This window comes from Mustela lutreola, chromosome 12 (assembly GCF_030435805.1).
Source record: "Mustela lutreola isolate mMusLut2 chromosome 12, mMusLut2.pri, whole genome shotgun sequence".
NCBI classification, from domain to species: Eukaryota; Metazoa; Chordata; class Mammalia; order Carnivora; family Mustelidae; genus Mustela; species Mustela lutreola.
The window spans coordinates 13343553-13367213 of NC_081301.1; the positions used below are offsets into that span (position 1 = coordinate 13343553).

The 23661-nt window shown below is 38.9% G+C and overlaps 1 protein-coding gene across 6 annotated transcripts in view; it reads right to left on the bottom strand.

The window, feature by feature from the left end:
* The window catches only part of CNTRL (centriolin), an 88833-nt gene that overhangs the window by 32670 nt on the left and 32502 nt on the right, over positions 1-23661 (bottom strand). For 5 of the 6 annotated variants that reach the window (XM_059141616.1, XM_059141617.1, XM_059141615.1 and 2 more), the window contains 10 exons: positions 22927-23155; positions 21076-21185; positions 18762-18956; positions 13858-14011; positions 11956-12176; positions 8768-8944; positions 6317-6451; positions 2551-2696; positions 1751-1958; positions 1095-1274 (listed from right to left, as the gene is read on the bottom strand). In XM_059141616.1, the coding sequence (XP_058997599.1) occupies positions 1095-1274; positions 1751-1958; positions 2551-2696; positions 6317-6451; positions 8768-8944; positions 11956-12176; positions 13858-14011; positions 18762-18956; positions 21076-21185; positions 22927-23155 (1755 nt within the window). Of the gene's footprint in view, positions 1-1094; positions 1275-1750; positions 1959-2550; positions 2697-6316; positions 6452-8767; positions 8945-11955; positions 12177-13857; positions 14012-16079; positions 16241-18761; positions 18957-21075; positions 21186-22926; positions 23156-23661 lie in introns of those variants that run through there. The other variant, XM_059141619.1, reaches the window with a different exon arrangement.

Genomic DNA, 23661 nt, shown 5'->3' on the forward strand with positions numbered 1-23661 from the left:
GGGGACTAACAAGAGTCAATGCCTGTTTCTGAAAGAGCACGGTGGTGGCTCTGTGGAGCAGGCTCATTGGTGGGAGCGGGAGCTCGGTCAGGTGGCCGTACCAGTTGTTCAGAAGAGAGATGATGGCTAGACTGGGATGGTGGTGGCATCGGAGAAGGAAAAAAGGAACTATATTCCAGATATATTTTGGGGGCAGATACAATAGGACTCGGGAACTGAAAGGTTCTTGGTCAAGTATGAAGCAAGTCACTCGCTGGGGCTAGGAGAAGGGAGTGACAAGGTATGAAACGGTGGAGCACAGGAGAGTGAACTGACCAGAGAGAAGGGTAACACTGCCCATTTGAGGTTGATGACCAAGAGATTATAATGATACCGTATGCCTGGGTGGGTGACATTTTTCTGCAGAAATGCTCAGCATGGGTATCAGCGCAAAGAAAGCATATAGCTGCAGTTCTGTCAGGCAAGTGAGACAGGAAAAAAGGACAACGGATTTGAGGATATTTGCAAAATTGGCTATAGTGGAGGGCCACGGAATTTAGGTCGGGCGATGATGAGGAAGGTGGACAGGAAAGCCTAATAGATAGAAAAGGTGGGGCTCATGCCCTGGAGTTGTCCATGACGTTGAAAAATTGTCAGTGTGGGGTCAGTGGATAGACTTACAAGCAGCATGGGATTTCAGAGGTGGCGGGCGCAGTTTCTGAACTGGCCAAGGGGGAGGATGTAACGATGGGAGAAGACGGTTGAGGTGGGATGGAGAAGCAAAAAGAGGCCAGCGTGTCAGAAAGGAAGCTGAAGAGTTAAAAAGTAATTTCCCATGGATGTGTCCAGTTGGGCAAGGGGTTTTAGAAGAGGCAAACTCAAGCCATCAGCACTCATGCTCTAAGGTCACTCCTCACATGCCAGCTCGCTCGTTTTCATCAACCACATCACCTGTTTCAGGCCCTTGATTTGACCACATGCATCCCGGTCTCCCCTGGGTCCAGTCGGCCTCTGGGCCAGCAACCTCTGGACCAGGCCCTGCACAGAAGGCCTGCTCGTGGGGGGCAAGACCGAGGCGTGGGGACAGAGGTGTAACGTTTTCCGAGTCTTCCTACCTTTTTCTCTAACTCCCGGAGTTGGGCCAGAATTCTCTCCTTCTCTTCATCAGCTTCCTGAAGTTGGAGATCTGTAAGGCCTTGGATTTCCTCCATACTTTTTAGATTTTCTTGCAAATAGTGAATTTCATTCTCCAACTGCTGGATTCTTGCTTCGTGCTGCCTCTTATCAAAACTAATCTGTGAGGAAATCAAGTTTCAAAGAGGATTTTTAAGCAAAATAAAATCTTTTTAGAGAATCACATTTCATTTTACTAAAAGAGGGTAATGAAATGTTGTACTAATGAGTTACAGGGCATGGCTTTATCTTGAATGTTCTCTAGAATCCACTTTAATGGATGTATCATTGTTAAAAGAATGACAGCCAAAAAATCAGATTCTGGCATGATACCACACCCCAGCAATGTAGTGTTGTTTGCCTGCATGCTCAGAAATATTTCTTTCTCACCTGCTTCCAAAACAAGGAAAACACAGCCACAAAGAAGCCTGACTGATATCAGTAACCACATTCACAGCTGACTTTCAGTCACAGGCAGTTTGACTGGTTAAGAGTGAAAATAACATGTATTTACTTGAGAAGGAAGCATTGCAATTTGTTGAAAAACAGGAATATTGGCCAAACACCTCCCTCCAGCTGCCTCTCACCCGCTCCTTACCCGTGCTTCCAGGGCCCTCTCGCAGGCGTGCCTGAACTCTTCTTGCCCGCTCGCCAGCTTCTCTTGCTGCAGGGCCATTTCTTCCTGGAGTTTTCTCTCCCTTACTTGTGCTTCCTGTCTTTCCCACTGGGAGCGTGCAAGGATTTCACTGAATTGTTTTTGCAAATCAGCAAGACTTTTCCCTAAGACATCTGAGGAAGTATGGATTCTGGTAAGGGGAAAGAAAAGATGGTGTGAATTTTATGACTGGTGTCAGATGCCGGGTGCAAACATGCTGGTAACAGTGCAGGAGGAGAGAGAGCTGTCTGGAAGCCTGGAACAGGATCATCAGTCACAGCAACTCAGTGCCTCCTAAGTGTAAATCATTGTTTTAGCTGAGGACTGCTGTCACTCTGAAATCACAGGCTCCTAGGGGGCCACCAATGTTTGCTCAAAGAATAAATGTCTGTTTCATGTATTTAAATGAGTCTTGCTTTTGATATTTATTTTCTACTTAAAATGCATAATGTGGCTCTACTTCCTGACCATATGCAATGAGCTTCCAAGAAAGAGTTACTCTTAAAACTTCCTGCTTTTTAAATTAAATAATACCAAAAAGTATGAAAGATTTAAAATGTAGAAAAAAGATCAGTTATAGGCAGTTTGAACGAAGCAATCTTGTGTCTCAATCACGGACACAGGACACAGGAACGCTTACAAAAGAATTCGGCCATTAACAGAACTTGGGAAGGTGAGTCTCTATGCACCTCTTGTTCCTCACTCAGCAACCTCAACACCTGGAGGTCCTGATTTTTCATTACCTCGTTTCCCCAGCTCCTGACTTCAGTTTTTTCCTTAGCTCATCTACGCGAGCGGCCACTTCTTCTGGACGAATCAAACCATCAACCACATGGTTCAGGTGACTCTGGAAATCTTTAAGTTGCTGTTTTAATAGGTCATTGTCATCCTAAGGTCAGTAGTGAAACGGGGAGGTAAAAGTTACCAAAACAAAATTTAAAATACACACATATATCCATACACAGTCTATAGTACTTGTCATATGATAGTTCTATTCAGTTCTTTAAAAAATGCTTTCTATTTGGGCTGACAATATCCAAATCTACCCACCAATGTAGTCACAAAAGACAGAACCAGGCATTACAATGTTTCCTGATGTGATACAAAAATAACTACCTATAAACACTACCTATGAATGTCTTCTTGCTGAGAAGTAATTAACTTGAATGTAAATAAACCTCCATATGTAACATAAGGACATATGAATCAATACCAGAAAAGACACAACCGGTAAGATCTAGAATATAGGAAACTATAAGGACAAAGACCTGGTTTTCTTTAAAATATTACAAAGGGGGAAAGAAGGAAGAAACCTATAGACTAGAACAGACTGAACAATCAAGTCAACCAAATGCAACGTGTGCACTTCATTTGGATCTTGATTCTGCACAACACTTGTAAAAACTGAGAGAGAGAAGGGTCATGGGACTGGGTCCCGCGCTGGGCTCCACACTGAGTGGAGTGTCCCCCATCATCACACTCAGGCTCTCTCTCTCTCTGGAATGAAACAAAACCAAAGTGTGTGGGACACCTGGGTGGCTCAGTTGGTTGGGCGGCTGCCTTCGGCTCAGGTCATGATCCCAGTGTCCTGGGATCGAGTCCCACATTGGGTTCCTTGCTCGGCAGGGAGCCTGCTTCTCCCTCTGCTTCTGCCTGCCATTCTGTCTGCCTGTGCTCTCTCTCTCTCTCTCTCTCTGACAAATAAATAAATAAAATCTTAAAAAACCAAACTGTGTGAGATAATCTGAAAATCTGCATAGGATAAGGCATTTGATATTAGGGAATTACTATAATTTCAAGATATAACGTGGTATCAGTTCATGCTTTCTTAAAAAGCCTCTGTATAGTATTTACAGATAAAATAAGATTTTCAAATTTCATTTATTATGAGAGAGAGAGAGAGAGAGAGCATGAGTTGGGGTAGGAGCAGAGGGAGAGGGAGAAGCAGACTCCCCACTGGGCAGGGAGACCAATACAATGCAGAGCTCAATTCCAGGACCCCAGGATTATGACCTGAGCCACTCAGGCTCCCCAAGATTTTCAGAGATTTATTTCACAATAATTCAGTGTGTGAACAGGTGTGAGGCAAGTGTTATGGCCAGCATTACAGAGGAGATAGGGCTGTCCGTGCACTGATAACTGTTGAAGATAGGTAATACGTGCATGAGGATACATTTTCGTATTCTACTTTTGTAGGTCTTTGAAATGCCTGTAATTCAAAGTTTAAAAAAAAAAAAAAACCACTTTGCCATGAGACTCTGTCTGCCAAGCAACTAAAAATGAAACATCTAATACTGAAACTTCTCTAATAGCTTATAATTCTCTGTGGGAATATTTGTTACATGCCAGCATATTTTTATTATTAACAAACACAAATATCCCAAGAATTAAATTCACACAACACCTCTTTCAAGTAAAAAGAAATGGTTAAAAATCACCTAAAATTGTAAAGTAAAATAGTTCTGCACCCTAAGGTGCTGACTGTATTCTCCAGAATACCTACACTCTATCTGAGTGATTAATTTACTTCAAACTAGTGAATTTCTCTTAACTATGGTGGAGAATTCAGAATTGCAATGAGCAGGTTAACTACCTCTCCCATGAGGAGCCTGTTATCTGTAAACTGTCCTGCCCACTGTCCTGAGGGGCCCAGATTTGTACCGCTGTCTAATCTTGGCCACAGGTGATCTGACCCAAGGCCAGACAATCCGCTGACTAGTCAGAAAACAAGTTCTCACGCTCTCCAAAAATTGGACCTAGATCCAGGACATCAAGTCCATGAGAGCAGGCCTTGTAAAGATAAGTCAGCTCAGGGCTGGAGTCCACCGGGCACAATTCAATGCCCACAGAGATAAAGCAGAGAAATGAGAGAGCCACGTAGCTCCTGAAAGACAGAGCAGCTCTGTCTCCTTTCTGGAGCTCGTGTCAGTAGGTTTTGGTTCATTGCAGCTAAATGATTTTCTGACAAAGATAAATGCAGAGTGAGTTTAACCTGAACTCTGTATCAGGAGGTTAGCAGGCTAAGGACCTAGTTCCAAATAAGGTAATCTCACAGCATGGGCTAAGTGTTCTGGAAAGCTGATTTCAGTTCCTAACTTGGAGGAGAAGTCTCCAGAAGACATTTTAGTCCCTTCCTTAAGAGATGTATACTAAAGTATTTATGGGTGGGTATGATGTATGAGATTTTCTTTTGAGGTATTCCAGCAGAAAAAAAACAAGTGGACTGACTGAACCAAGAATGGCAGCATGATGACTGGTCAAGCAGAGAAAACAAAAGGACATAAAACTATTCTGTTTTTGTGATGATTTGAAAATTTCCATAGTGTTCTACTGAACACCTGACACACAAGTCAAATAAGAATGGAAAATCTACACACACTTTATGATATTCACTTCAAATATTCAGCTGATAGCATTAAAAATTAAATTCTAGGTTATTATATTTCCTTAAACTTTGAAAAAAAAATATTCGAGGTATTGAAAGGAGAGAATTTGGATGAGCTTATTAGTCTTTATTTATCACAAACCAGCCCTGCATGGAAACCTTCCCTAAAACCATAGCCACTCTGCCCCTTTATTTCTGATGAAGTATGACACATGCCACCGCAGTCAGCCAAGTGGCCCTTGGCCTCACAGACCGAGACCTGAGTGCTGATCCAGGTACTTGTTTGCCCAGACATCTGTGCCCTCTGAGAGTTTAATTATCTGGAAAATCCTGTCCACCTGCTTCTCTGGCAGTTTGTTAGGCAGATTACTGTGACACTGTCAGTAAAAATACTCGGCCAAAGCAAACTCCCATAGATGTAAAGTGACTGCATTTTATTTTAGAAAGACTCATTTCATTTTAGAGAGAAAGAGAAAGAGAAAGAGAAAGGCACAGCATGCACGTGCCTGGGCACACACAAGCAGGGGAGGGGGAAGCAGACTTCCCACTAAGCGGGGAGCCTGACAGGACCCAGGGCTTGATCCCATACCCCCAGGGCTCAATCCCATGACCCTGTGATCATGACCTGAGCCGAAACCAAGAGCTGGACGCTCAACCAACTTAGCCCCTCAGGCGTCCCATGACTGCCTTTTTAATAGCATCCTTTCTGAGGAGAGGATTATGAAAACTGTTTACAGTTAAGAAGTTCTGCAACCCACTTTAGTTAAATTCCTGGATAATTACAAAGCTATTACAGCAGAAGAAGAATGCATCAATCTGATCCTTTGAGCTCAGCCTGGTGACAAATCTGCTTCTCAGAGAAATGTCAGGTAATGCTTTCTCCTGTGAGTTTGCACAGTCCTCACTGTGTACACCCGACTGGCTCCATCTCTTCACACCCCCAAAACAAGCCGAAGGACATGTGTGTCAATAATCTTACAGTGATGGGCTCACAAGGGACACAGTACCGTCTCACCCAGAATCTTTCTTTTCTAATAATTCAAGTTGCTCACTATAGGTTGGAGCAGGTTAAGTGTCTGAGGGTGTCCTACGTAAGAATATATCCTGAACAGACATGTCTCTACCTGCAGCTGTTTGAGTTGTGTGCGGAGCTCACTATTTTCTTGGTCCTTTCCTTCTGAGAGCTGGGCTTTTCTGACTGCATTCTTGAGGGCTTGCTTTTCCTTCTCAAGTTCCTCTTGAAGGGCCGATTGTTCTAACTATCGCCATGGGAAGCAACAATATGAAAACAAACAAACACAAAACATAACATTTTAATCTATAAAGGCATAAATATATTTATATACACACACAATCCCTTGATAGCTATGGTTTTATAATAATGCGGTTTTATGTTTATATGTTCAAATTTCAAAGCCCAGGTTAAATCTTTTCCACATGCCTTCCTCAGCCATTAATAAGAAAGAGTAGACATCAGAATCGGCTCAGCTCAGATATACCAAATAGAATCTCAGGGGTGGGCCCAAGTACCTACTGTATTTAGAAGTTCTGTGAGTGATTCAATAGTTACTGCTCTTCCTTCCCTTAGAACATTATTTCTCAAACTGTGGTCCTCATATACCTGTATCAAAATCACCTGGTGTGCTTGTTAGTCATGCAGATGCCCAGATGACATCTCAGTCTCAATGGACCAGAAGCTTGGGGGGAGGGAGCAGGGATCTGCATTTAATAAGCTTCCCCCTCCAAAAAACAATAGTAAGTTTCCCAAGTGATTTCATACAGCTAAAGTAAACCAATCAGAGATCTGCAGATCAGAGAGATATCTGTTATGCTCCGTAACTCTCAATATATGTCTTGAAGACCAGGTCTGGTAGTGTTCCTACCAAGAAGGGGAATATCCCTCTTAATACCAAGTAAATCTGTAAAAAGGCTAGGCTATTATAATATTTTTGTCATGACTTATGAGAAAAAAAAAGGACAATGGAAATACAAAGGACACCAGAAGTCAAGCTAATAAAGGCTGGCTTGAAAACTTAAGAGAATTAAAAAAAAAAAGAAAAGAATTTATTTGACATGAGATGCCATCTAGAAAATTTATTATTATTTAGAAATCTGTATTTCCTGTTACTTCATTTCCCCCCAACTTCCCTTTTTTTTTTTTTTTTTTTTTTTTTTGGTACTTTGATCTTGTCAACTCTAGTTTTATAAAACTTGATACTCTTGAGAAATATAATCCTGACAATTGTCAGATGGTCATTTGATATCTCATAAGGGATACAAATTAACATAATTACTATAATAAGCATGACCTATTTTTATTTCCTTTCTAATCACATGAATGTTATTTTACATACATTCCTGGGATTCAAACGATCTTATTTTATTTCACTTTCATCCAATAAGTGCACGTTGACCCCTTTTTGTGCCAGGCCCTGAGAGAACAGAAACAGGCATACACAGTCTGGGTAGTCACTGTGCCCTGAGCCTAGTGGGAGAGATGGGCAATCTAAGCTTATCTTAAATTTTTAGATTTAAAAATCTAAAATGCTTTGAGCACAGGCTACAAGAATACTAAAGTAAGATCCTGAACCCAGATTTCCAGCAGGCACTAGAGGTGGGTCACAGTGGGCTTCCTGGAGAAAGATGCAGACTGTGTGAACAAGAGCTAAACAAAATTAACATTATTAATTTGATAAAGAATATGCCATAACTGGCTTCCATCTGCCTCTCTCTCTCCCTCTTCCCTACCCTTCTTGCTCCTGGCATCCAAGAGGCACACTTTCCACACTTCAGATGCGCTATGCCCCTCCTTTCGTCAACCTAGAACACCCATCCCTTACCCCTACCCTTTTCACGCCCCCTCCCTCTGCGCAGCGAAGTCCAACTCATCCAAAGTCCAACTCATCCTTTGAGTCTCGGCTGTGAGAGCTTCTGCTAAGGCAGTCTTCCCTAACCACCCCTCCCCTGCGACAGAATGCGATCCCATTCTTTCTCCCACAGCTGTTTCACTACTGGACTGTCAGCTCCCCAAGGACAGTGACCACATCTGTGCTGTTCACTGCAGCATCCACAGGACCTGCTGTCACTGGCCAGTCAGTAAGTGGTCACTGAATGAATAATTATTCCTGATTTGCCGGTACAATTTAAACAAGTGGATACTTCATCCAACCAAAACAGAAAGTAGCAAAATGAAATATAACACTAACTTAAAAGAGGTCTCTCTTTTAAGAGGTCTCTCTTTTAAAAGAGGTCTCTCTTTTAAGAGGTCTCTCTAGAATTTATTGAATACCAACTGCTAGAGGTGCTTTCGAGCCCAATATTTCCCTTATCCTCACAAGGATCCATTTTATAGACAAGGAGGCATTTTTCAGAGGCTCAAGAGCTGGGAAGGGATTTGCATGCTCACGCAGGGGCACACGGGTACACAGGGGTACTGTCTGAACTCAGAACATCTGACTCCAAAAATGTACTCTTCCCATCATTCCGCACACATTATGTTAAAAAATGTTTCCTCTTACATTAAAGAAAGGCTGATACGTTAACTGCATTCTAGATAGCTTTATGCCCCTACTTACCTGGCTGAACCTTTTAAGTTCTTCCAACTCCTCCTTGAGCCGGCTGGCTTCAGCATCCCGTATTTTCAGCTGAGCCTCTAGTTCAGCCTCATAGGCACTGAGATCTCCCTGGGCCTGCTGCAGGGTCACATTCACCTCATGCTGCTCCTGGAGGGCACTTTCTAGTTCTGCGAGCTCCTGTAAGGATTCAGTACATTTATGGAACCCTCCCTGTGCTGCATAAGCACCTGCAAGTCATTATAAGTAACTGGAACACCGTGAAACAAATTGGCCAGCCAATGCTGGCCTGGCCCACATAGTTTTCATTAGCAATACAATGAAACTGCAGGCTGTGCATATCCAGGTTGGAAAACAAAATCCTGACTAAATGTAATCAGAAAAAGCAGTAGGCCACCAACATGTTTTCCAAAGTAATCAGCTGTGTGACACTTTCAATGTGACTGAATACATTGGGATAAAATGTAAGGCCTATTTTCCATCAGACCCTGGAACAAAAGTTTTCACATTTACTCTTTCATCGTATCTTCACAGCAACTGTGTAAGGCACAGTCGTATCTCCATTTTACAGAAGAGGAACTAGAGAATAAATATCTAAGTAAATTGCACACGGCAGTGTAGCTAAGAAAAGATAGGCTATGAACCCAGATGTCTGACTGCAAAAAACCACACCCTTTCAATTAAACCACAGCATGTTCATTTATTAGAAGAACAAAATCGGATCAGCACTCTCTAATCTAATTAAGGATGATAGAGTAACTTGAATGAGTGCTGACAAGAATATAAGTACATATTGATTAGTGTACTGTAGTTCTAATTCATTTTAGTCTATCTGTTTTTTTTTTTAATTATCTCAGCTTTTATCTATTTATTTGGGATCTTGAAGAACTAGATCAAACTATCCTAACTTAAAGAGGAGGATCTTGTGATGGGAACTTCTATAGGATTTCTCAGGGGTGGTCCAAAAACCATTTGGCTTCTCAATTATTTGGGTTGCTTGTACAAAATGCAAATTCTACTTATAACCAACAAAAGTCCAGAGTATATAAAGAATTCCTGCAAGTCATTAAGAAAAAGACAATCCAATAGAAAAATGGGCACAAAGTATGAAAGGGAATTCACTGAAGAGGAAGTCTGAATAGCAAATAAACAAAGGGAAGGTGCCCAATCTTTCAGAAATCAAAGGAAAATCCAGTTATAACAAGATATGAGTTTACATGGAGCACAGAGGAACAAGTTAAACCATAGAAAACAACAGACCAATTCAGCATGTGGGACACTCTACAGGACCACTAGCCTGGCTTCTACACACACATCTGCATGCACAGCTACCAAAGACATTCTTGGCACAACTGGGAAAACTTGAATACAGTTCAGATATTAGATGACATTAGGGAATTATTATTTTTTCTATGTATAAAAATGGCACTTTAGTGATGTAGGAAAATGTCCTAATTTTTAAGAGATGTGTACTTGAGAGATGATGTCTTGATATTTGCAATTTTCAAATAACTCAAGGGCAAAAAAAAAAAAAACCCAGCAAAATATTTTTTGAATCTAGAAGAACACACAGATATTCACTGAACTATTCTTTTAAATTCTTATAAATTCTTTTAAATTCCTTAAAAATTCTTATAAATGTAAAATTTTCATCAAAAAGATACCATTTCAAACTCAGCAGACTAGCAAACACTAAGACTGACAAAAAGTTAAATTTCCTGAATGTGATAATTATTCTGTGTTAGATACTCTATGTTAGAAAATGTCCCTGTTCCTAGGAAACACATGATGAAATATTTTGAAGCTAAGGAGGGTGATATCCACAACTAATTCTCAAATGGTGAGAAAAATTTGTATATAAAAACATGTAAAAATTATATATGAAAGAGAAAAAGAGTGTAGCAAAAATATTAATTGATGACTCTGAATGCATGGTACAGTGTTATCTGTCTTATTCTTCTAATTCTCCTAAAATTTAAAGTTATTTCAAAATAAAAGCTTAACAAATAAAAGTCAGATAACACTAAGGCGTTGGCAAGGATGTGATATAGTGGTAGCGCTGGCATTGCTGGAGTAGAAACTGACTGAATCCCTATGAATGGATTATTTGACAACGTCTACTGAAATTGAGGAGGGCACATACCCTCTGACTTATGCTCCAATCTTGAACACAGTCCCCTACGCTCAAGATGTGTGCAAGGATGTTACATTCAACATTATAATAGCAAAGACCAGAAACCACCTAAATATTCTCCAAGAGGAGAATGAATAAGCAATAAATTTGTGGTAGTACCTATAATGGAATGCTATATACACAAATAAAAATACACAAACTAGAGCTACATGCATCAATGTGTATAATTCCCCAAAACATAAACAGGAAGGAAGGAAAAAAGTGGCCAAAGAATATCATATAAATATATATTATATATATATATATATAAAGAATATCTTTTATATAAATCTTAAAATTATGCAAAACAATGCCACATATTGCTTATGGATGGCTACATATATAATAAAAGAGATGCAGGGAAATAAGTATATTCAAGATTTTGTTACCTCTGTATGGAGGTATGCAGAAGGTTTCATATCTGCAATGTTTTATTTCTTAAGCTGAGTTTAGAGTACATGGTGTTAAATATAATTTTTGACACTTTTATCTGCCTGAGAATTTTTGTAGTATTAAATATATGAATTCAAACTTCCAGAGCAAGTCCTACTAGGGATGAAATCTGGGAATCTGGGTTCTCATGCATGATAACAGTGTGTTACACAACTGAAACAGATCATGTGAGATCTCTAAATGAGTGGCAATAAACCAGGTACGGAAGGATAGAGTTTAGAACACTGTGTCTTGTTTTGTAAAATAAAGTTAAAATTATGAATAACAATAAGAATCAGAAAATTATGTTGTGCTTAATATGAACATTTGATATAGCAACTGTAATAGCTATAATTTCCTATTTGTTAAAGTTCTTTGATAACAACACGTTTCAGGGGGAGCGACTCAGCTGGAATAATCTTCTCTTTCTTAGTAAAAGAAAATAATGATTCCAAGTGTGTCACTAAAGGGATAAACCCCATTAAATAGTCATTAATACTTTTTGTCACTTCAAATTACACAGTTGCTAACTTCCAATCACCTCCTTCTAAGGCTGAGGAAACAGGCAAGAAGAAACAAATCATACCTTCCTCATATTTTCTGCATCTATGGCCACTATTTCCAGTTGGTCCCTCTCCTGCTCGACCTCACTCAGTCTCTGCAGCAATGTCTCCTTCTCATCCTGTAGCTTTCTGCACTCGTTCTGGGCCTGAGCGGCCTGGCCTTTGACAGTCTCCAGGTATTCTTGCAACCCACTGATGACACTTTCTAAATCCTTCTTCAGGGCTTCGTTTGCTGCTATTTGTCCTACACAAATGGAAAAAAGCAAGGTGATAATGTACATAAGAAAATCCTTTCAAGATACAGAATTACTGCACTTCGTCTCCTTAGTTGTTACTGGCTAAGAAAGAAATTCTAAGCTTTCAATGATTTTGCACCATCTTGTTTTTCTTTTTCTTTCTTTCTTTTTTTTTTTTTAAAGATTGAGCCCGATGCGGGGCTCGATCCCAGGACCCTGAGATCATGACCTGGGCCGAAGGCAGAGGCTTTAACCCACTGAGCCACCCAGGCACCCCACTTGTTTTTCTTTTTCAAGATAAAATGATCATTTTCCCTCTATTATCCAAAGTGCAGGAGTATTAACTAGTTATAGAATAAAAGCAATATAGTCAATGGGCATTGCTTACAAAATGCTCAATTTAGGCTGTAAGAAGTTTAAAATAAAATAATGAAGGGGTGCCTTGCTGGCTCAGTGGGTTAAGCCTCTGCCTTTGGCTCATGTCATGATCTCAGGGTCCTGGAATCAAGCCCCACATCGGGCTCTCTGCTCAGTGGGGAGCCTGCTTCCCCCTCTCTCTCTGTCTGCCTCTCTGCCTACTTGTGATCTCTCCCTCTCTCTCTCTTGCTCGCTCGCTCTCTGTTAAATAAATAAATAAAGTCTTAAAACAAAAAACAAAAAAGGTTCCCAATAATTCAATTTAAAAAAAAAAGAAAAATAATGAAAATAAACTTTTCCTGGGGCGCCTGATGGTTCTGTCATTAAGCGCCTGCCTTCAGCTCAGATCATGATCCCAGGGTCCTGATCAAACCCTGCATCAGGTTCCCTGCTCAGCGGGGAGTCTGCTTCTCCCTCTGCCACTCCTTCTGCTTGTGTTCCCTCTCTCCCTATCTCTCTCGGTCAAAAAAGTTAAAAATATTAAATAAAATTTCCCAAGTAAACAATGAAAAACGTTCAACAAAACTGTGAGTGCTTGCTGCTAGATACACAAAACAAAACCACTCAACATACAAGACTAATCCAAGATGGGCAGCATAAACATGTAACTTGGAGACTTAAAAAAAAACCGCAAACCACATATTGGGAACCTACTGTGTGCCAGGTACTTTATGAACACGACCTCATTTAATCTTCCCAACAGTGATCAAGACAGAAATAACTTGTCCCAGGTCCCACACCTGATAATGGCAAAATGGGAACTGGGCTCTTTTTACCCCATCCTGGGCCCTCACTACTACAACCTGTATTATCTTCCTCCTCCATGGATATGGCAATGTCACAATCTAAATCTGCATTGCAAATGTAGATCCTAAAATTCCTTCCACACTCTCCTTAGAACTAGGCACTGAATGCCCTGGTGTCAACAGGCTCTTTGTTCCTGAAAGGATTATAGGCTTTGGACAAAGACAATGACATGCCAGAGCTTATCGTGATCATGTACTGACTTCTTGCCTACTGAATGCAATGACCTGACTCACTAGGAAATAGATGCAACAGAACTGAAACCGAAAAGATGTTTTACTTATAGTAAACATTTTTGGGTACTCTGTAAATATTTCCCTATCAAACACTGGTATGAACAGCTGAAGCATATTCAGCTCACATCTGGATTAACGCCTGCCACAGTGTCATCTATCTTTTGTTAATACTGAAGCATCTTAAAGTTTTAAATTAAATACTGACTTCTATAAATTATACTTCAATTCTCACCTTCCGTAAGCTGTTGTTCAAGGTCCTTAATCTCTTCAGTTTCTTTGGCAATTCTGGAAAGTATCTCATCCAAACGGCTTTCAAGTTGTTTGTACTGCTTACTCATAATGTCAAGTTGTTGTTCTTTACCTCTTTTCTGAGCCTTCATATGGCACTGAATTGAAAAGAAATCAGCAAAATCCTGAGTCCCTTAAATTCTTTTAAAAATAATAATGCTTAACATTTCTAAAGGAAGAATGGAAAATAAAATGTAACAATCTGAGTCTGTGCCAGGCCCTCTGTTGTCTTCACACAGTTTTCATTTAAACCTCAGGATAACTTGATCTGGAAATCATCTCCATTACACAGATATGACAACTGAAAATCAAGAGGGTTAAATTTATTTATTTTTTATTTTTTTTTTTTAAAGATTTATTTATTTGACAGAGAGAAATCACAAGTAGACAGAGAGGCAGCCAGAGAGAGAGAGAGAGGGAAGCAGGCTCCCTGCTGAGCAGAGAGCCCGATGCGGGACTCGATCCCAGGATCCTGAGATCATGACCTGAGCCGAAGGCAGCGGCTTAATCCACTGAGCCACCCAGGCGCCCAAGAGGGTTAAATTTAAATGAGTTTTCCAAGGGCATACCTACTAGGTAATTGTAGCCAAGTTCAATATTCCTGGAACTGCACGCATCTTTTAACCAACTGAGCCACCCAGGCATCCCTGCACGCATCTTTTAATGCGGTTTCAAAAAAGTTAATTATATATACACATATATCCATAGAAAATTACTATATTCCAAAATGTTAACAAGAATATATATGGGGAATGCTTGGGTGGCTCAGTCAGTTAAGCGTCTGCCTTTAGCTCAGGTCATGATCCCAGGGTCCTGGGCTGGAGCCCACTTCTCCCTCTCTCCTTGCCTGATGCTTCCCCACTTGTGCTTCCTCTGTCAAATAAATAAATAAAATCTTTAAAAACATTTTTTTTAAAAGAATGATATCTAGGGGGAGGAATAACAGGAGTTTTTTTTTTTCTTTTTTAGGAGTATGTTTTAAAATATTAAAAATTTTATAATAGTCATATCTTTTTAATCAAAAAAGCACATTAAATGTACTTTAAAAAATGGTTTCTTAAGGAAAAATAGAGACATGGAAGAAATACTTACTTGGGATTGAGGTTCATTCTCAATTCCTTATACAAAGAAATGCTTTATTTTTCAGTTTGATAAACAAGGGGCTGAGAGAAACCTCCAAGACCATTCAGCCCAGAGAGTCTCAAGATGAAGGGCCTCCAGAGGCACACTCCTCTATTTCAACATATACCCCCGGTAGAAAACAGAGCTTTCTTGTACTCACACAACTATTCGCACCATGACAGTCATGCATTCAGGAGCTAGAGTAAACTGAAAAGACTAGATTATATTTCCAGGTGTGCTCAGGGGAAAAAACCTGAGAACCAAATGGTCTAGTTTAACCCTTCCTTTTACATGTGAAAAAACTGATTCTCAGATCTACCAGTGACCTGCCCAGGTCTGCTCTGAGGCAACTGTTCCTGTGGAGACAAAACAGTTCCCTCACACTCACACCCTCATGCCTCAGGTTTGCCCCTACAGGATCAGAGGAACAGAACAATAGAACAAGAGAAAGTTATCAGGAGAAACAACTCCATCACAGTCAGAACCAACTCCAAGCTCTCAAATCTAGTACTCATTTGATTATAAAAGAATTTTTTAGATGTTCTGCTGCCTCCAAAGACAAGAAAGAAAAGTCCCTTCATTTTCAAGGAACAATGAATGGCAGGCTGCTCAGAACGTTTCTGTTACACTATTGTAAAACTTGATGGGATTTTCAAAACTCTTCTTTGCCTGCCTTCCCGGAATACCCATCTGAAATCTTTCTGAGAAGGTAACTACAGATACCTCCTCAAATTCTAAGTAAATTTAGGGTTTTAATGGCTCACGAAATAATTTTAAAAAAACAAAAAACAACACTGCCTTCATATCTCCATCATTAAATCTTTAAAATTCACCATTAAAAATTCCACTGAAATCTCTTTACACGCAGGACCCAAAAAAGGCTCAATATGCCAATGATCTGCATTAAGCACATGGGATCAAAAGTACATTCTGCGATTTTTCATGACCGTGGAGTTCACAAACGAGTTATAGAAACAGGAACTTACATCTCTGACTCCTCCTCCTTTCAAGTCTTTTGCACAAAGAGAGAGAAAATCGTCATACCTTAACTTAAAATTTGTCCTGTTAAAACTGAGCCGTTCAGAACAGGGAAACTGTGGGCGGAGAGCTTTCTAAAGCTGTTTTCAAATTCACGTGCACTTCCCTCTCTGACAGCCACATTTTTGTAAGCGCCTTCGAGCCTCACTTCCCAGAGCTTCAAACCACATTCCTGGCGGAGAGTGAGCGGCAGCCCAGCCTGTCCAATCACGAGCAGCCTCTGCAGGCAGGCCCCACCCTCCACGCTTTAAATCACAACACAGGAAGCTCCCAAGGGCCAATCACACACAACCTTTGCAACAGATTACTACAGGCTGATTGCACACAGAGAACAGTTAGTTAACCTTTCGCTTCCACAGGGCATTGCCAGGTAGGGAAGAACAACACAAATCTTCCTTTATTGTTTGCTGCTGTGGTGTTTGTGCCTCTAGCTATGTACATTTTTTATAGCTAAAATGGGATTTGATTTTTAAATAGTACTTTTTCCTTTTGAAACCTAGTTAGATGCTTCTGTTTTTTGAAAACTTGACTGGTTTGTCTCTGAGCTAATTTTAAAAATAATTAATCTCTGGAGTCCTGTAATTCCCTTGTGGGGAAAGGGTCGCTGCAGTATCACAGCATGGGCTCAGCCTTTTCCTAAAAGATGAATTTAGGAAATCACTTAATCTTTTAAAATCACATTTTCACCTTCTGCAAATTAAAAACAACAACAACAAAAAGTCACCAATGCTGCATATGCTGTGATGAAGTTCCTCACCAGTGTATGCAAAACCCCCAACATCATGGAACACTTTATTGGCACCTAATGTGTTTGTTCTCTATCCTATCTCAGAGTCACATAATGTTTTCTCATCTCTCAAGCCTTTACTTTTAAATTCTATTTGCTATTCAGAGAGGCACTTTATCTGATTAGATAATAAAAGTTAACTGAATAAAAGTCTGTCTCCATCCATAGAAAAATATGAAGGGACCCCACACTTGATTTTCTCTTTTGCTAAAATAAAATGTTCACATTCTGTCGAATGGGATGCCTAACAGGAGCCTAACACCAGCCAAGAAGGTAACTTTGTGCAACCTAGAAAAAGATGCTCCCTCTGGGTGAACAAATTAAAGAGACATCCTCTGGTGCTTTGACTAAAGCTGTAACCTTAAAAACAAACAGTTAGTCATTTTAACAATACCAAAAAGCAACCTCAAATCAGGTTTGTATGTTTCATCCCCACCAACAGAAACTGTCTACATTCAAAATGTGGATGTCATTCCTGTTTCTCATTTAACTCCTTTCTGTATGTAATTCTTTATAGATATCCAGGATGATTAGATGCCCTTTCTGCCAAGAATGTCAAAGTCACTTTTTAAAAGCAAACATACAATCTAGGTTCTAAGTAGACTCATAGATCAATGTAAATGTAAGCCATTAGTAAGAACTGGAGGAAGCAGCAAAGGAGCTTCAGGTAGTGCCTGCAGGGTGGGTTCCTTCCTACCTTCCCAGATGCACTCACTCACTAGACACAGGGCTGGCCTTTGGGAATTCAGATAAATAGTAGGATATAGTTCCTGTCCTTAGGAGCCTTAAATAGTGTGGCAGACTTCCAAACAAATTAATGCAAGAAAGCAAGATATTACTGACCATATTAGACATTACTTAAAATCTAATTTTTCATATAACAAAATTCTTTAAAATGATCAAGTCCTCTTTTAGTTTCAATTTTAATACTTAGTCTTAAGCTTTTGTTAGAAAAGAATGTATTTCTGTGAATGATAAGGTTACCTTTTGTCAGAATTAGCTAACCTGCAAAAAAAAAATTTACCTATGATATTTTATTGAAATATTTAAAGGGGTAATCAAATAACTTGACAACTATTTAAAGTAATGATAGTGTGTTGTCCTTACCACATTAAATTCTCTTAAATCAGAGATTTTAAAGTTCTTTGTAAAATAACCTTATTATTCAAAGTATAGCAGTGAAATATGCAGGAAGTATTTTTACTAATATTTTTACAAATACTAGGTAAAATGTAAGCCATTAGTAAGACTTCTTAGAGACAGAGACAAGAACCTACTCCATCAGGCAGGCACTGGACCACCTCTGCCCACATATTAGGAAGACACACTCTAGAGAAGTGTTTCCTTATTAAGGACAAAACAAAACAATATGAAACAACAAATAGGTTTAATGTAATATTTGCATAAAGGATTAAAAAAGAGGAGAGAAAGGAGTTTAAATCCCTTTCAGCTCTCCCATATCACCACCTTGCTCTTAAGAAAACAAAGCAATAAAAGAGAAAGGGTAAGAGGTTTGGACAGCACCATGGAGCAGGCTTCTCTTGCTTTCAAATATAATAATATTCAGCCACTTAAAATATAAGTGTACCATGCATCTACCATTCTACTGAAAGCTATCTCTTTCAAGTCTTAGGTTTTGTTTTCAACACAGAGATATATATATACTTCTATATATAAGTATAAATGCACATATGTTATGTATATATAGACATATGGATATATAACACACATACAGATATATATGACATACATGCATACATAAACATATCACTCAAATTTGTGCATTAAACTGAAAGACTTTCAGAAAGAATTCTGAGGCTAAAAATGAGGAGACATAATTTCTAGATGGAATGATATTCTAGTCCCTAGAGAATAAGCCAAAAATCTCTTAATTTACTTACATGTTTTGGGTCTCTGGAATCCACGCTCTCTATAGCTGTTTGCAGGTCCTTGATCTCATTCTGCTTTTCAGCAATTTCTTGCCTCTGCTTTTCCATCTGCGTTTCTAGATCCACAGCTTCTTGGCGTAATTTATTGAGAAGCTGTATTCTACCACTCAACTGCTTGAGAAGAAGGTCTTTCTCCGATTCTGAAACCTAATCCCCCGATACCCCAACATACAATTAACAGAGGATAGCAACAGTGATTAACAACCTTAAAGAAAACTTCTGAAATTTAAAAAGGTATTCTGTGCTCTGCCAGTTTTTTTAATAAAAGTAAAATGTAGAAGTCCTCTAGGCATTCCATTCATATCTTATACTTTTATCCTTATTACGTGCAGAAAATCTTTATTTATGTATTTCATAAGAACAGGTAAAAATGAAGTTGTCATTCTAGTATAAGCAACTTGTAAATTATTAATAGTAATAGTAACTATAATATTAATGGTAGTTGACTTTATATAGCACTTGCCCTTGTTATAAGCATGTCAAGCAAATCAATAGTGTAATGAAAAATTGAGGTTTATATGTACTCATTTAAAATAACTTTTTTCAGCCCTCTAGCTCAGAGGTTAGAGCACTGGTCTTATAAAATAACCTTTTTCAAGCACATTTTGTAAGCATCCATTTATTTAAAAATTATGTACATTATTTACAAAAACATTTTTTAAATTATTAAAATCATTCTTGATGGCTCCTTGTGCCTCACCTCCCACTTTCAATCCGTTTTCTTTTAAGCTTTTATTTACTGAAGTAATCTCTATACCCCATGTGGGGCTTGAACTCATGACCCCAAGATTAAGAGTCCAGTGCTCCTCCAACTGAACCAGGCAGGCACCCCTTAATCCATTTGTAAGTCTGATCAGTTCACCTGCCAAATTTTGCTGACAGTTTATTTCCATCCACATCCATTGCCCCCCTAGCCTAGGCCACTACCATCTCTTGCCTGTACTGAAGAACAGCCCCACAGAAGATTCACCTGTCTCCCTCACCCCACCTCACTCTCGGGCAGTAGCAATACAAACAAGATCAGCCATTCTACTACCTCGTGTCCTTCAAAAGCTTCCCATTACCTTCAAACTAAAATTCAAATGCCTTACTCTCTAACATAGGACAGCCTATGAAGCCTGGCATAATCTTGGACCTCATCTTCCACACACTCTCCTCGCCGCAGCAGAGAAATCTTTTGTGTAAAGGTCTTTGCACCCACTGTCACCTCTGTTTGGAATACTCTATCCCCTAATGCTGCGTCACTGGCTCCTTCACCTCCTTTGGGTTTCAGCCCAAATGTTACCTCCTCAGAGAGGCCTTTGTGGCTCCACAATCTAAATTATATTCCTTTATTGTGTCTCCTTTCTTTTTCCTACAACACATATGTTGTTTAACTATATTTCCTATTTCTTTTTTTTTTTTTTTAATACTTGTTCATTGCCTATTTCCTATCCATGTGGGAGGGAAATAGACCTGTTTTATTCATCACTCAGGGCCCAGCCCAGTCAGGGACTAGAATATAGTAAAATTCCAATAAACTTGAATCAATTTCTAGTTACTATATAATTTTAAAATCACAATATAGTTTATCTTTTGAAAAAAATCTACATTTTGGACTTCACATTCTTGTTTTACCTACTATGGTGTGTGAATGCAGTTATGAACATAATTTTGAAATACTGATTTTAAAAGTTGCAAATAACTAAAACCTTTTACACACTTAAAAACTGTCAAGATACTTCCTTTTTAAATACTCCCTGTGCAATTACATCATGGGTTTGAGCCACTAATTTCTTCGTGACATACTTTGGTAATTTCTGAGAGTAACATCTCCATCTTTTTGTTCACCATATTTTATATCACTTACACTTTTGCTGCTTGTGTTTGATAATGTTCATGTATCGTAAAGATGTCTTCTGACTCTTAATCTAGGTCTCAGGATCTTAATGGTGGGTAGTGCTTAATTAAATTAGAACAGATATAATAGGACACATCAACCTCCCTGGGTAAAATAGACACTTTCATAATAGAGTAGACTGAATATCTCTTTTTATATAAGTTAAAAGTAATTTATTTCCGTATGCTTTATAAAAAATAGAATGTCATCATGAATGGAAGGAAAATGTAACTGGAAAATACTAGAACCATAACTGAGGCTGAAAATTGTTACTCTGTAGTTAATTAGGCAGCACTGATTTAAAATTTGCATAACATGGTTATGAAGGGAGAAAACACATTCCATTTTTTTCATTTCTTCCTGCATTGCTACTTGGTATTTACGTACTTTTTTAAGTTGTATAGCTTCTTCCAGCTGTTTAAATTCTTCAGTAGCTTTTAAAATTTGTTGTTCCGCCTTTTCTATTTCATCATGTAGTTCTGATAGTCGAGTTTGTGCTGCAAATTTAAAAATCATGAACACAGACACACACGAGAAAAATTCGGCATTCTCAAATTTCTACCAGACTTTTTTCCTTCACAATAACATCTCCCTCCCAATTAAATTGTCATTACAGATTACAGAAATTCTTTAAAAATTAATTTATGATAGTTTTCCACTCAGTTAATCTCTAGAATAGTTTTATGATATGCTAGAGAACTATAACTGATCATTTTATTCGTAAAAGTCTTAACATAAAAAGAGTTTTACTTGATACATCCAATACTAAAGAGCTCTTCTGAGAGAATAAGGATTTATTCATAAATATGCATTTACATGTCACTAAGTTATAGTTAAGATTCAAGCTATTACAAAAACTCTGTGGTTAGAGGTTATTTCTTTATATGGGGCTTCATATCAAGAAATTCACCACTGAACGTGTATTCACGCTGGTGGTGATCTCAAATCAATTACTCTCTATCTCAAATTTCCAATTTCTCTCCTTCCCTCCCTCTCTGCCTCCTATAAAACTAGGAGCTAGTCTACACATATATCTGATTTATTTCTGCTTTCCTCTTCCAGAGCTTTGTATAGGTTGTATGAGATGGACAACTCAGTCTCTTTTCTCAACCCCTCTCCAAGTCAACCTCTCTCCTGGCCTCCCATGTTTTCCATTTAGCTACCAACCAAGGGAAGATGAACTGCTTCACTGGATTGGTGAGAGCCCCACAATGTGCCACAATTACTAGGGGGATACATAAACTCAGATCTGCTTTCTCCTTCCATATCCATGCAGCTCACTGGGTAAATGGATTTAGAGTATGCCACTGGCAGGATATCTAAGTGCCCTCTTGGATTGACTTCTTTATGACTTGCCAGGATATGATTAGATGTTTTGGGACAGGTTGGAAAGAGTCAGAAGCTGGTCTTGGGCCAAAGTCTAAGGAGGATGCACTGATCCAACTTATCCAAAGTGCTGTTTTAGGTTTTGGCTACATGCATAGTAATCAGTAAAGTGGTACTTGCTACAATTATGACCAATTATATCTTTGAATGTGCAGCTCTGACAGTGGGTAGGACTTGCTGGCAGGTCAAGATTTAAGCATTCTTGGATCCCCTGCACCTGCTGCCACCAAATTACTGTCAAGACCCATTCTCAACCATAACAGAAATCATTAAAAAATCATTTTCTCGGGGCACCTGGGTGGCTCAGTGGATTAAGCCGCTGCCTTCGGCTCAGGTCATGATCTCAGGGTCCTGGGATCAAGCCCCGCATCAGGCTCTCTGCTCAGCAGGGAGCCTGCTTCCCCCTCTGTCTCTGCCTGCCTCTCTGCCTACTTGTGATCTTGCTCTCTGTCAAATAAAATAAATAAAATCTTTAAAAAAAAAAAAAAAAAAAAATCATTTTCTCAGGATGTCTGGGTGGCTCAGTGGGTTAAGGCCTCTGCCTTCAGTTCGGGTCATGATCCCAGGGTCCTGGGATCGAACCCCGCATCGGGCTCTCTGCTCCACAGGGAGCCTGCTTCCTCCTCTCTGCCCGCCTCTCCGCCTACTTATGATCTCTGTCAAATAAATAAATAAAATCTTAAAAAAAAAAAAACCATTTGCTCAATGAATCACTACTTTTTCAAGGCTTTTTATGTAAATAACATAATAAATACCTTTAGCATGTTTAATGAAAAGAATTATAAAACAAAATTTGCCTATATATTCAATCTTTTTATATTTTTAAAAGAATTTAAAATAACTTTTGTTAACCTGCACTTATTTTTTTTTCTTTGTCTTCCAGTTGTATGTCCAGTGATGTGTGGGCTCTTAAGTTCACATGTTCATTTCTGAGTTGTGCCCCTTCATCTGGCTCCATCTTCTCGATCTTTACCGTCTGGGCATTTGCAATAATATAACTCTCTGTAGCAAACATATTTCTCTTGTATCTGGATTTGCCAATGTAAGGGCTTTCATCTGGGGTTTTATCAATTTCGACACACTAAAAACAAAATAAGTAAATATTTATGGTTCAATAAATAATTTCTAAGCAGCCAAGTGACATTATTCATTTTATTAGTGAAGAATATATCACAGAATTGCCTAAACATTAATCCTACATGCCTAGAAGTCGAAAAATATATACCATTTATCTCACTCTTAACATGCCAAAAAAGAACTGAAACAAAAAATGGCCTCTAAGAATTCCTCCTCCTAGCCCCCAAAGTGGGTTTAGGTTGGTTGATTAAAGAACTGCCTATAGTTATGTGATTAATAGCATTGTTTAATCTCTCAAATCAGAAATTTAGGTGTTTGATTTTGGTTTCTTAGCTGATATATAAGTAAAATCTCAGTCTAATAAATTTTAGTAATTGAATTTTTTATGAGATAATATGGTATCAGTTGGAATCACAGATTCCCTTGCAGCTTTTTACCTCTTCTGGACAATGCTTTAACTTACTGAACCAAAAATTAGTAACCAATTCAACCAAAATTTGTTTAAGAAAG